General features: G+C 38.2%; 1 protein-coding gene across 3 annotated transcripts in view; it reads right to left on the reverse strand.

Annotated features, from left to right (window-relative positions):
* ZDHHC2 (zinc finger DHHC-type palmitoyltransferase 2) overlaps window positions 1-12,459 on the reverse strand; it is an 82,061-nt gene that overhangs the window by 29,219 nt on the left and 40,383 nt on the right. For all 3 annotated transcript variants that reach the window (XR_009349637.1, XR_009349636.1, XM_059156035.1), the window contains exons 5-6: window positions 5,072-5,141; window positions 4,289-4,321 (exon numbers count right to left, since the gene is read on the reverse strand). Coding sequence is in view for 1 of the 3 variants with exons in the window: in XM_059156035.1 (XP_059012018.1) it covers window positions 4,289-4,321; window positions 5,072-5,141 (103 nt within the window). In the remaining 2 variants the exon portion in view is untranslated. The remainder of the gene's footprint in view (window positions 1-4,288; window positions 4,322-5,071; window positions 5,142-12,459) is intronic.

Consider the following 12,459-nt stretch of genomic DNA (forward strand, 5'->3'; position numbering starts at 1 on the left):
TATATGGCAAATAGGCTCATAAAGAAGGCAAAAACTGTAGGTATGTGTGATATGAAAACAGTGACGATTCTAATGTGAGTGCAAACCAGTTACTGAGGTTGCCTTCAGTGACATCTGAATGAAATAATGGCAAGAAATTAAACTACATAATTCCAAACAAGCCTAGGCTAAATGCATTCTGTCTCCAAAGGATACAGGATATTCCCTTCACTTGCTTGGGTTGATTTCCAGAGGAGAGAATGCGTAGACAGAAGGTGGGGAGCCATATGTAACTTTGGGAGAGTGGCCTGAAGACAATGACTTTTGTGGACTGGAGGAAAATAAGGGATAAGAAAGATTGTTTCTCTTCCTACGGGAATGTAAGAAAGAGCTTTTGTATGAGATGACACATAGCATGTTTATAAAAAGTAAAATATTTTGAGTATAGATTTCTTGACATCTAATTTACTTTAACGTCTAGCTAGGAGCATGGTGTAATGTAACCTTATCTGTCACTTGGGAAACAGAAAATAAAGTCAGTAAATAAAAACCAAGTATCTTAGAGTTTGATATGTACTTCACACTTTAAGAAATATAGTAATAAAATGTCTCTTCATACAGGTGAAATGTTTTAACTCCCTGTTTTCTAGACTCCGTTTGAATAGGAAGAGATGTATTCTGAGTTTGAAAGCTTTTATATGGAGAAATAAAACATGCTCAAGGTAAATACCCCTTATATGCTGTCTAAAATTCAGTGCAAACAGGGGCGCCTGGGCGGCTCAGTAGGTTGGGCGTCTGCTTTTGGCTCAGATCCTAGGGTCCTGGGACCCAGCCCTGGATAGGTTTCCCTGCTCTAGGGCTCCCTACTGGGCGGGGGGCCCTGCTTCTCCCCTTCCCCCACCCCGCCTCCCCTGATGCTCTTTCTTCCTCTCTCTCTCAAATAAATAGATGAAATCTTCTAAGAAAATTTTTAAAGATTCAGTGCAAACAGCAACTGGCCCTGTTTTAAGGCAATTGCTTTCTGATTCTAAATGGGAAAAAGAACACAATAGAGGAAAAGAAAGAAGAAAAGAATGTGGCCTTTGGAGTCCAAAAAACATGCCATGTGATGTTAAGCCCACTCTTTAGCTCTACTTCCCTCTCCCCTTTAAAATGGGACAAATAATTTCTATAATTTCTGTCACTTTTATAAGAATTACAAATTTTTCACACCTATATAGTTTTTAGCACATTATAGGCACTCAGTATGAAGCTAAAATTATTGGATTTAATAAGTGTTACCTAATCTTTGGCGAGCATGTCAAAACCTATCATTAATATAATGAATGAATGAATGAAAATTTTATATTAAAGGAAAAACTCTTTGAAGAGAAACCCAGTAAAGCAAATACTACAGGATTTCCATTTCAGTTAAAACACCAGCATAGGGTCAGTCCCCTGCACCCAGATGTGTGGTCTTAACTGGTCTCAGCAGATATGATGGAGCCACTGGCAACAAGGAAGCACGGTTTTCTGCTTTTTCAAATGCTCAAAGTTGACAGATACTGAACTTCAAAATTACACACAAGACCTGCATAATGTCACCCCACAGTTTGGGAACACCTTGAAGATCTTTTAATAAAGACTGCTATAGTGACATAATGGTTACAAAAAAGATTATTTATATCTTGATATGGAAAAATTTCCAGGATATATTAAGAGAGGGAAAAAAAAAAAAAGACACAGAGTCAGTCCATAATGGAACTATAAGGGCCTATTTAGCCAGAGTGATTCCATCCAGTTAAACAGTGATTTTGTTGTTTATGCAGTAAAACTTAAACTGTCCCAGGCCCCCTTCCCCCCAGGGGACTTACTTAAAAACAAGTCCTGGAAACCAGTCCCAGGTAACAAAGCCCAAATACAAGGGTGGGGCAGGCCAGGTGGAGGTATCCAATCAGTGGGGGCGCATACTGTCTCCCTAGTTACCAAGGAGTATGGGCCCTGCCCTTTGGGCACCAATTCTGACCAAGGTGATGGGCTAGTTCAAATATCTACTATAGGGTAAACTGTAATTCAATTGGTCACTCATGTGGGACCTGGCATGACTGTGCAGCTTTCTCTGTGTGTTACAATCTCATTGGCCACCTGTGCATGGCCAGGCCCAACCACATGGCCTATGCCCTTAAAAGCTAGTCTGTAAGGCAGAGAGAGGTCGCCTCTTTGTAAGAGACAGCCCTGGCCGGTCAGTTTGATTCTCGATGCTTGGCACAAAATAAAGCTTTGCTTGACCTTCACTTTCTATCAGCCTCGTTCCTTTGACCATGGACCCAACAGAACCACTTGTGTTAAAAAATGTGTAAAATATTTGTGTGTGTGAACAAAATGAAACACACACGTACACACTTATATCTGAAAAGTACACGTGACATTTGGCAAGATGTTCCTTGTGAGGAAGAGAAGCAGCAGCAGGGGGCTAGAAAGAACACTTGGCCTTTTTTAGTTTTTGAATTTAGAACCATGGGTATATATTATGCATAATTTTTTTTAACTTAAAGTTTAAACTTGAAAATTCAAACACATAAATAAAATGGCTGCTCCACTCAGCAGGCACCAGGTGAACATGAGGCTCTTGTCACCAAAGCCTTCCATTATCCACCTGGCCTACTGCGTTCTGCAAGGGCCCATGGGAGCCGAGACAGAGGCTGTGGTGGCAGCTGCAGCAGGAGACGCCCCGGGGCAGGGAAGCAATGACACGAAGTTGAAAGGTACTTTCAGCTTTTCAACTAAAGAGCAAGTGTGCTAACAGGGAGCCTATGATTACACAATCTACACCCGGTTTTAAAACCTCTAGAGCCTTCTATCTGTTCCCCTTCCCTTATTCAACAGGATCTGTCAAAATCTGAAAGACTGTCAAATTATGCTATAAGTCTCTTATAAAGGCAAATTAATGGCAGGTGTAAAAAGTTTGCTATCAGAGTGAATTATTATTTCTTATTTTTGTGCTTTAGTGAGGCTAGCAAGAGCACGTCAAGCTCTAGGGAGGTGTAAAGCTTGGCATTAATACTGGTTGCTACCCCCTCTCCATTCCTGCTATGACTTTAAGTCAGAAAAACTGAAGTCATCTCTATGGCCCTGATTTCTTTCCCACTTTCCTTAAGAAAAGAAGGGTGTCTTTGCCTGTGTTCCCCCAGAGCAGACCCTGAGACAGAACCTGGATACAGTTTATCTGAAACAAGGAGGGGAGAAAAGCTCATAAAGCATGCGTTGTTGGCCAGACCCTCGTTGCTTGAGGGTGGCCTCTGGGCTCTGGGGCGGCTACCTGCTGTGAGAGAAAACGGAATGATTGAAAGCATGAAGAAAGCAAAAGATAAAGCAAAAGAATGGCTACAAATGAATATGAATACCAAGCTACCAAGCGAGGCTTTCATTGAGATCTTTCTTTGAGGAGAAAATGACTCTGACGGGAATTAACTGGCCTGAAATAAAGAAGAAAATACAGCAGGAGAAAAGGAAGAGGTATCTAGGGAGAAAAAATAAGGTAAATCTGATACACCCCTCTTATTTCCTGCAGCTAACATAATTAATTACTCCCTGTGTTTCCACCTACACCCGGCACTCATTTGTGAGCGTGTCTGCTTTTCTCTAGGGCCACCCGTGAAAGAAGGCAAGGCTGGTAGAGTCCAAATCCAACCTGGCTGGCAACCTGAGTGTAATTGTCACTGATACGTGCACGTGGAGAAGAGAAATGACAGGCAGAGGTAGAAAAATCAACCTTCATTAGTTAATTGGAGCTTTTAAATCATCCTCTGTTAAGGTGCCTGATCTACAATTATCTTTTAAAATATTAATGAGTTCCAAGTCAAAACCCTTGTTTAAACACATATGTATTTGTGTGTTTGCTATTCTATCCTCAATGTCAAGTTTTATTTAAAATAAATTGCTAAAGCTTAAGATGAATTAATTTGTTATTCAAAACTTCCAGTGAAGTACTATGTATAATTTATGAATACATTTTGGTATAATTTCTGGGAAGTGTTTCAGAATCTCTGTGTTTATGCATGTGCATACAAAGAAAACCATTTGTCCTAGGCAAATATGACAAATTAACTTCTATGTTGTTAGTCTACCGGTTTTAAAATTATTCTACGGAAATTCTCCCAAATCAAACCTCTTCTGAGCTAATTCAGCAAATACTAGAAACTAAATCTGAAAGTACCTTCTGGGTCAGCTAAAGCAAGATTTCATTTATAAAAAGACTTACACAGATAAATGATTCAATTTATTAAGTTTTAAGGGACAGAAACGTGTTTAAGTATAGAGCCATACTCACCACGGGCAATGATGGTCCATCTTCAAAATACATCTAAAAAAATAAACACACACAAACACACAAAACTTAACAACTCATAAAATTTTAATCCCATTAAGTATAAAAAGGAAGTATGAAAGTTACTTAGAAGGAGTTGAGGCAAGTAAAATATTGCAAAATTACTTATCTAAAAATTAAACAATAGTAAAAATCCTCATGTCAAATAACCACTATAGTCAATGTCAGTTATGACATATAATTATGGAATTTTCAAAATCGACATGCTTCAAAATAGAAATAAGAGAACTCATTTCCTAAAAAACAATTCAATATTAACACACAACTACCTTATGCTCAAGAAAGTGCAAAACGTCAACAGACTTACAGAAAGTCTGGATAAAACTTTACCTTTAACATCAATCTTTAAGCTAAGTAGCACAGTCCTTGTGGTAGATTAAGTACCTAACAACATCTGATTATCGTGAAGTCTTATGAGCTCTCTTTATAAAGGTCAAAACAGAGTCCCAGCAGTTTTTAGTAAACAGAACTAGCCAAGTCTGAGCTGCCCAAACTCAGACACTTCGCGTCAGTGTGAATGTGAGGAAAGGGGCAATGAGGCGACCGTGGCCCTAAGCCCCACTCGGATCGTTGCAAGGGACTGTCCGGTTCTATGTCCTAAATAAAGGTCTCAGAAGCACAATTCAGGAAAAAAAGGAAATAATCTGCAAAATAGTGAGGAAAGAAACAATATTAACTAAAAAGAGCACCAGCATGTAGAGAGTTGGAAGGAAAAGGTTTTCTTACTTATCACAGACGGAACAGTGATGGCAGCGGTCTGGTTTTATGAGCTGGCATCTGTCACAGTATCGGATTGCTAGGGACAAAAAACGCCACTTAGTCTTAGATTTAACACTGAATTGGATATACAATCAAATGGCTTTTATCAGCTCTCCAAATTTAACTTCTAAAAAAGCAAAGTGAATTTGAATTTGGTGAAAATGAGATAGTCTACTGTGTAAATATAAAAATAGAATGACTTGCCTACAGCCTTAGTTTTCTTTCTTTTCTCTTCCTTTCTTCCTTCCTTCTTTTCTACCTCTCTCTCTTTCTTTCTTTTTTTAATCTCTACACCCAACATGGGACTCAAACTCATGACTCTGAGATCAAGAGTCACTCACTACTCTGACTGAGCCAACCAGATGCCCCCAGCCTCAGTTTTCTAAAAAGTTTCACAGGAATACAGAAACTTTGGAAGGAATTTTTCTAAGGCATTCCTAATTGTCAGTATGATAGTGAGGCTCACAGAGGGTGCAAATACATCCATTTCTATCAAAGCAAACAGAATGTCTCCCTCAGGCAAATCAATTTCTTTCCTGTACCCTACCAGGAAAAATATCTGAAGATACAACCACATTTTACAACTTTTATGAGAAACATACTTTAGAAATTTGAATTGTGAATAAACTCTATTAGTTGCTTAAATTCTGTTGGCTGATACAAGATTAGAAGTGAGTATTAGGGGGTGTCTGGGTAGCTCAATGGGTTAAGCCTCTGCCTTTGGCTCAGATCATGGTCTGAGGGTCCTGGGATTGAGCCCCGCATCTGGGTTTCTCTCAGCAGGGAGCCTGCTTCCTCCTCTCTCTCTGCCTGTCTCTCCGCCTGCTTGTGATCCTTCTCTCTCTGTCAAATAAATAAATAAAATCTTTTTAAAAAAATGAATATTAGAAGAAGTTATTTCCAACACTGAATTTTAATTCTTGTAATGGAAGTCCTGATCCTTTATTCTCTAACGCAGATATCAAAGGCAATTACAGATGTCTGATTTTGGAGATGTTATTTCATTACACAGACATCTTACAAGATGCAAGCAACCTACCAAAATTATAGGAGAAAAATAATTAGGTACACCAGGGGATCAGCAAAAACCCAAGTAATGAATTTAAAATTTGGAAAAAGTACTTGCAACAAGTAATTTCCACTGTCATAGTAGCTAATATTATGTTCTCTGAAAAAGGTAACAGTTGCTATCAACTAAGATTAGGATGAGCTTTTTTCAGACAACAAGACCTATATGGAATTGTTTTCAATATTTAAATAAGTTCTCAATCATCCCCCTTACAACTCTCCTTTTTCAGGAACTACAGAAACTAATGGCATGGCTGAGTCATATCCTGAATGAAGACCTCGCAGCTACATTCCAGGGAAAGCTACATGGGACCATCGGCTCATGTGAAGCATTAAAGTATAAGGCAGTATTATCCAGAAGAAATAGAATGTGAGCCACATGTGTATGTTTAGATTCTCTAGGAGCTATATTAAAAGAAATTTTAAAAACAGGGAAATTAATTTTTAAAAAACATAATATTTGAACTAATATAACAAAAATATTACTTCAACATATAATTAATACACAAACATTAATCACATGTTTTAGATTTTTTTATACCAAGTCTTTGAAAACTACTATATATTGCTTTATGGTTGCACTTTAAGTGGTGAGTTTGGTAGGCAATGCTAGATTCTCTCCAGATGGTGATTATCTCTACTTTAAAGCACACTGAGGTTGGGGCACCTGGGTGGCTCAGTAGGCTAAGCCTCTGCTTCCAGCTCATGAAGGTCATGATCTCAGGGTCCTGGGACTGAGCCACGCATCAGGCTCTCTGCTCAGCAGGGAGCCTGCTTCCCTCTCTCTCTCTCTGCCTGCCTCTCTGCCTACTTGTGATCTCTCTCTGTCAAATAAATAAAATCTTTAAAAAAAATTGGTTAAATTTATTTAAAAAAATAAAGTACACTGGGGTAAAAACAAAACAACAACAACAAAAAAAAAAACCTCAAATCAAAGTGGGTAATAACTCACAGGAAATCAAAACATATCAAAAAATGGGCAGAAGATATGAACAGACACTTCTCCAATCAAGACATACAAATGGCTATCAGACACATGAAAAAATGTTCATCATCACTAGCCCTCAGGGAGATTCAAATTAAAACCACATTGAGATATCACCTTACACCAGTTAGAATGGCCAAAATTAACAAAACAGGAAATAATATGTGTTGGAGAGGATGTGGAAAAAGGGGAACCCTCTTCCACTGTTGGTGGGAATGCAACTTGGTGCAGCCTCTTTGGAGAACAGTGTGGAGATTCCTCAAGAAATTAAAAATAGAACTTCCCTATGACCGTGCAATTGCACTCCTGGGTATTTACCCCAAAGATACAGATGTCGTGAAAAGAAGGGCCATCTCTACCCCAATGTTTATAGCAGCAATGGCCACGGTCGCCAAACTGTGGAAAGAACCAAGATGCCCTTCAACGGACGAATGGATAAGGAAGATGTGGTCCATATACACTATGGAGTATTATGCCTCCATCAGAAAGGATGAATACCCAACTTTTGTAGCAACATGGACGGGACTGGAAGAGATTATGCTGAGTGAAATAAGTCAAGCAGAGAGAGTCAATTATCATATGGTTTCACTTATTTGTGGAGCATAACAAATATCATGGAGGACAAGGGGTGTTAGAGAGGAGAAGGGAGTTGGGGCACATTGGAAGGGGAGGTGAATCATGAGAGACTATGGACTCTGAAAAACAATCTGAGGGGTTTGAAGTGGCGGGGAGGTGGGAGGTTGGGGTACCAGGTGGTGGGTATCATAGAGGACACGGATTGCATGGAGCACTGGGTGTGGTGAAAAAATAATGAATACTGTTTTTCTGAAAATAAATAAATTAATTAAATTTTAAAAAAAATAATAATAACCCCCCCAAAATAAAATAAAAATAAGAAATACAAAAAAAACCCAACACAGTAGAAAGAAACTTTTTGTTTATAGTCTTTTATAAACAGAAATTTAGTCTCTTAGTAAAAATGAAACAAAACAAAACAGCCCCCCACAATTCCATTTACAATTGCATCAAAAATAATAAGATAACTAAGAAAAAATCTAACTAAAGAAGTGAAACACCTGTATTCTGAAAACTATTAAAACGCTGCTTAGAGAAACTGATGACATGAAGAAATAGAAAGACATCCTGCACCACCCCAGCCTGGTGTGCTCAGCTAGCAGGAGCTGCTGACCACCCGCAGGTGCCCGCGCTACAATAAAGAACCTCTTGCTTTTTGCATCCTGAAAAAAAAAAAAAAAAAAGAAAAAAAAAAAGAAATAGAAAGACATCCATGCTCATGGGTTAGAAGAACACTGTTGAAATGTCTATGCTGCCCAAAGTAATCTACATATTTGATGCAATTCCTATCAAAATAAAAACGACATGTTTCACAGAACTAGAACAAACAATCCTAAAATTTGTATGGAATGACAAAATATGTGAATAGCCAAACCAATCTTGGAAAAGAAAAGCAAAGCTGGAGGCATCGCAGCACCACACAACATCACACACTGCAAAGCTGTGGTAATCAAAACAGTACGGTACTGGCACAAAAATAGACAAATAGATCAATGGAGAAGAATAGAAAACCCAGAAATAAACCCACAATTATATCATCAACTAATGTATGACAAAGGAGGCAAGAATATGAAATTGGGAAAAGACAGTGTGTTCCACAAATGGTGTTGGGAAAACTGGACAGCAACAAGCAAAAGAAAGAAACTAGACTCTTTTCTTCTACCATACACAAAAATAAACTCAAAATGGATTAAAGACCTAAATATAAGGCAGGAAACCATAAAAATGATAAAAGAGACCACAGGCAGTAATTTCTCTGACATCGACCATAGCAGCTTTTTTTTTTAGATAGGTCTCCGAGGGAAGGGGAACAAAAGCAAAAATAAACTATTGGACTACATCAAAATAAAAGCTTCTGCAGAGTGACAGAAATAATCAACAGGAGGGCAACCTACCGTATGGAGGAAGATATTTGCAAATGACATATCTGATAAAGGTTTAGTATCCAAGATATATAAAGAACTTCTATAAATCAACACCCAAAATACAAATAATCCAATTAAAAGTGGGCAAAAGATATGAACAGAAATTTCTCCAAAGAAGACATCCAGAAAGCCAACAGACACATGAAAGGATGCTCCTCATCACTTACTATCAGGGAAATGCAAATTAAAACCACAATGAGACATTACCTCACACACCTGTCAGAATGACTAACAGAGACAACAGAAATAACAGGTGCTGGTGAGAATGTGGAGAAAGGGGAACCATCGTGCACTGTGGGTGGGAATGCAAACTGGTGCGGCCACTGTGAAAAACAGATAGAACTGCTCCTCAAAAAGTTAAAAATAGAATTACTCTACCATCCAGCAATCGCACTACTGGATATATACTCTAAAGAACACGAAAACACTAATTCAAAGGGATACATGCACCCTATGTTTACAGGACCATTATTTACAATAGCCAAGATACAGAAGTAGTGCGCGTGCCCATCGACTGATGAATGGATAAAAATATTGTGCTACACATATATTCACAATGGAATAATATTCAGCCATAAAAAAGAATGAAATCTTGCCATTTGCAAAGACATGGATGGAGCTAGAGTATATTATCTAAGTGAAATAAGTTAGAGAAAGACAAATACCGTATGATTCCACTCAAATATGAAATTTAAGAAACAAAACAAACAGATAAAGGCAAAAAGGAAAAAAGAGAAAGAAACAAACCAAGAAACAGACTCTTAAATATAGAAAACCAGAGAAAGGTGGGGAAGGGGGTAATAGGTGATAAGGATTCAGGAGGGCACTTGTCATGGTGAGCACCAGATGAATAAAATAAAAACTAAAAAACATTTCCATGTGCCATATCATATTTGGCTAAAATTATCCCGCTGTAATTTAAAATGAACCACCTGCTTATCATTTAAAAGCTCCGAACAGTCAAGGCGAATTTTAACTGTCTTGTTTTAATTTTTTCAGAGTTTATTTAACTATTACTTATATAATTTAAAACCTTTTGGGTAATGCTGAAAAGAAAACATTATCAATTTCTGTGTGCAAAATGATAGGCTCCATCACCTCTGGCTGTTACCTATTAGTCAAAATCCAAAAAAAAAAAAAAAAAAAAAAAAAAAAATTGCTCAAAAAGATCAAGGTCAAGGGCGCCTGGGTGGCTCAATGGGTTAAGCCACTGCCTTCGGCTTGGGTCGTGATCTCAGGGTCCTGGGATCGAGTCCCGCATCGGGCTCTCTGCTCAGCGGGGAGCCTGCTTCCCTCTCTCTCTCTCTGCCTGCCTCTCTGACTACTTGTGATTTCTCTCTGTCAAATAAATAAATAAAATCTTTAAAAAAAAAAAAAAGATCAAGGTCAATACAGAGCTAAAAATTAATAAGAACAAAAATCCAGAAAAATGTGATAAAGTTTGGCGATCCCTGTAAGAAAGCAGAAGATGGCTGGATCAGAAGAAAGTTCAGGACAAACAGGCAAGATGAGCAGGCTTGTTAATACCCTGCTTTACTATGCCCCCAGCTCAGGTGTGTATGTGAATATTCCCCTATAGGGCAGTCACCTTAATCTAGGGAGCTGACATTCTACTTTCAGGGTTTGGAGGAAGTACTGTACTTCCTACTTAGAATGGATCGTAAAATCTTAAGTTATATTACCATCCACTTTCTTCAGTTCTCTCTATAAAATATAATGCACATGCACATCACCTGAACTGTTCAGTTGCTTTGGTTCACGGAATTTCTCAGGGTGAGGAAAGCAGTTTTCCAAAGAACCCAAGGGTCTTGGCTGGGCGGGAGGTGGGAAGCATCTCTCTCACAGTCCTGCCTTGGTGGGATTGTGGCCACTGCCTTGTGTTTACCTCTGCACTCTACACAGTCCATAGATCAATCAGACCAACATAATCTATTTATTACACTTTGTGTCTGCTTTAATTTAGTCAGTGACTCTAGTCAGTTAACATTGAATTTGCAGGCATCTGGAATGTTTGCACTAAAGATATAAACATAGATTATATTATGAGACCCAGATTGTATGCCACACTGTCACAAATTTTAAGAACCCTAAATTCATCTCAGGAGATAGGGATCCAATACCTAAGAGGAACAAGAGACTGACAGTCTTAACATTACGTAAACTACATGAAGGGTGACTTTTAAATCCAAAGTGTAGTTATTATTAATGGAAATGAATACTTTGTTATGGTGTGACTTACCCTTCCTCCCTTTCTCCAAATCCAGTGTGTCAAGGGAGACAGTAGAAGAGCCCTGAACTCGGAATGAAGGCGGAGACTAGTTTTTCATACCTGATACTGTCACGGTCATTAACTAGTTTTGGAAACCTGTGCAGGAATTTATTTTGAAGGGGCTTAAATCGCCTCAGTATTTGCCTAGGCTTATATAGGGTCAACATACATAAACGTGTATAAGCACGGCTCTGTCTTTGTGGGATGGAACTGGTGGCATGAAAATTAAATCAGGGAATTGCCACTTGCCCGTTGAGAAGCGGGGAAAACAAATAGGAAGAAACTGTGAGACTTTAACTTAGATTCAATTATGATCCTCAAGTGAGTTAGAGACAAGGATAAGTAATATAAGAATATTAATGAGATATTTTACATTCTTTTTTCCATGCTACATCTTTGAAACCAGTTGTGTATTTTATATGTATGGCACAACGCAATTTGGAGTGGCCACATTTTAAGTGCTCAACAGCCGCTTAAAATGTGCCACCAAAGTGGGTGGCACAGGCCTAAAGTTACCAAATTTCTGGGTGAGCCTTGGTGGACAAATATCAGTAGTCTGTGTGTGTCCATTTTAAAGACAATTCTTTAATTAGATAGCTGATACACTACCTAAAAAAATCCTGACCCAGGTAAAAGGGATTTATTAGCTGAATTACATTAAAAAAGAAAAAAAAAAAAAGCAGGGGGGAGAAACGAAAACTACCTTACCTTCTAAAGATAAATTATATTAATACCTTAAGTTTTATACACCTTATACAATAAATTTATATAAAATTGCCAATGTTATGTTCATTATAGACACTGCTCCCTTCCATTAAAAAACAATAGGAAGATCAATCATTAAAACTTTGAAAATAAATACAAGTACAAATCAAGATTTCAGCAGTTCTAACATCTCCTCTGAGTCCCAAGTAAGTGACTAGAGAAGCCACTGGAGAATTAACGTCAGTGTGGATATGGTTGAGATCTCCGGGCCACACTATTATTCACAAGCCTGTTTTATGGAATTGTATAGGAAAGGTTTAATAACCAC

This window comes from Mustela lutreola, chromosome 18, assembly GCF_030435805.1.
Source record: "Mustela lutreola isolate mMusLut2 chromosome 18, mMusLut2.pri, whole genome shotgun sequence".
In the NCBI taxonomy this organism is placed as follows: domain Eukaryota; kingdom Metazoa; phylum Chordata; class Mammalia; order Carnivora; family Mustelidae; genus Mustela; species Mustela lutreola.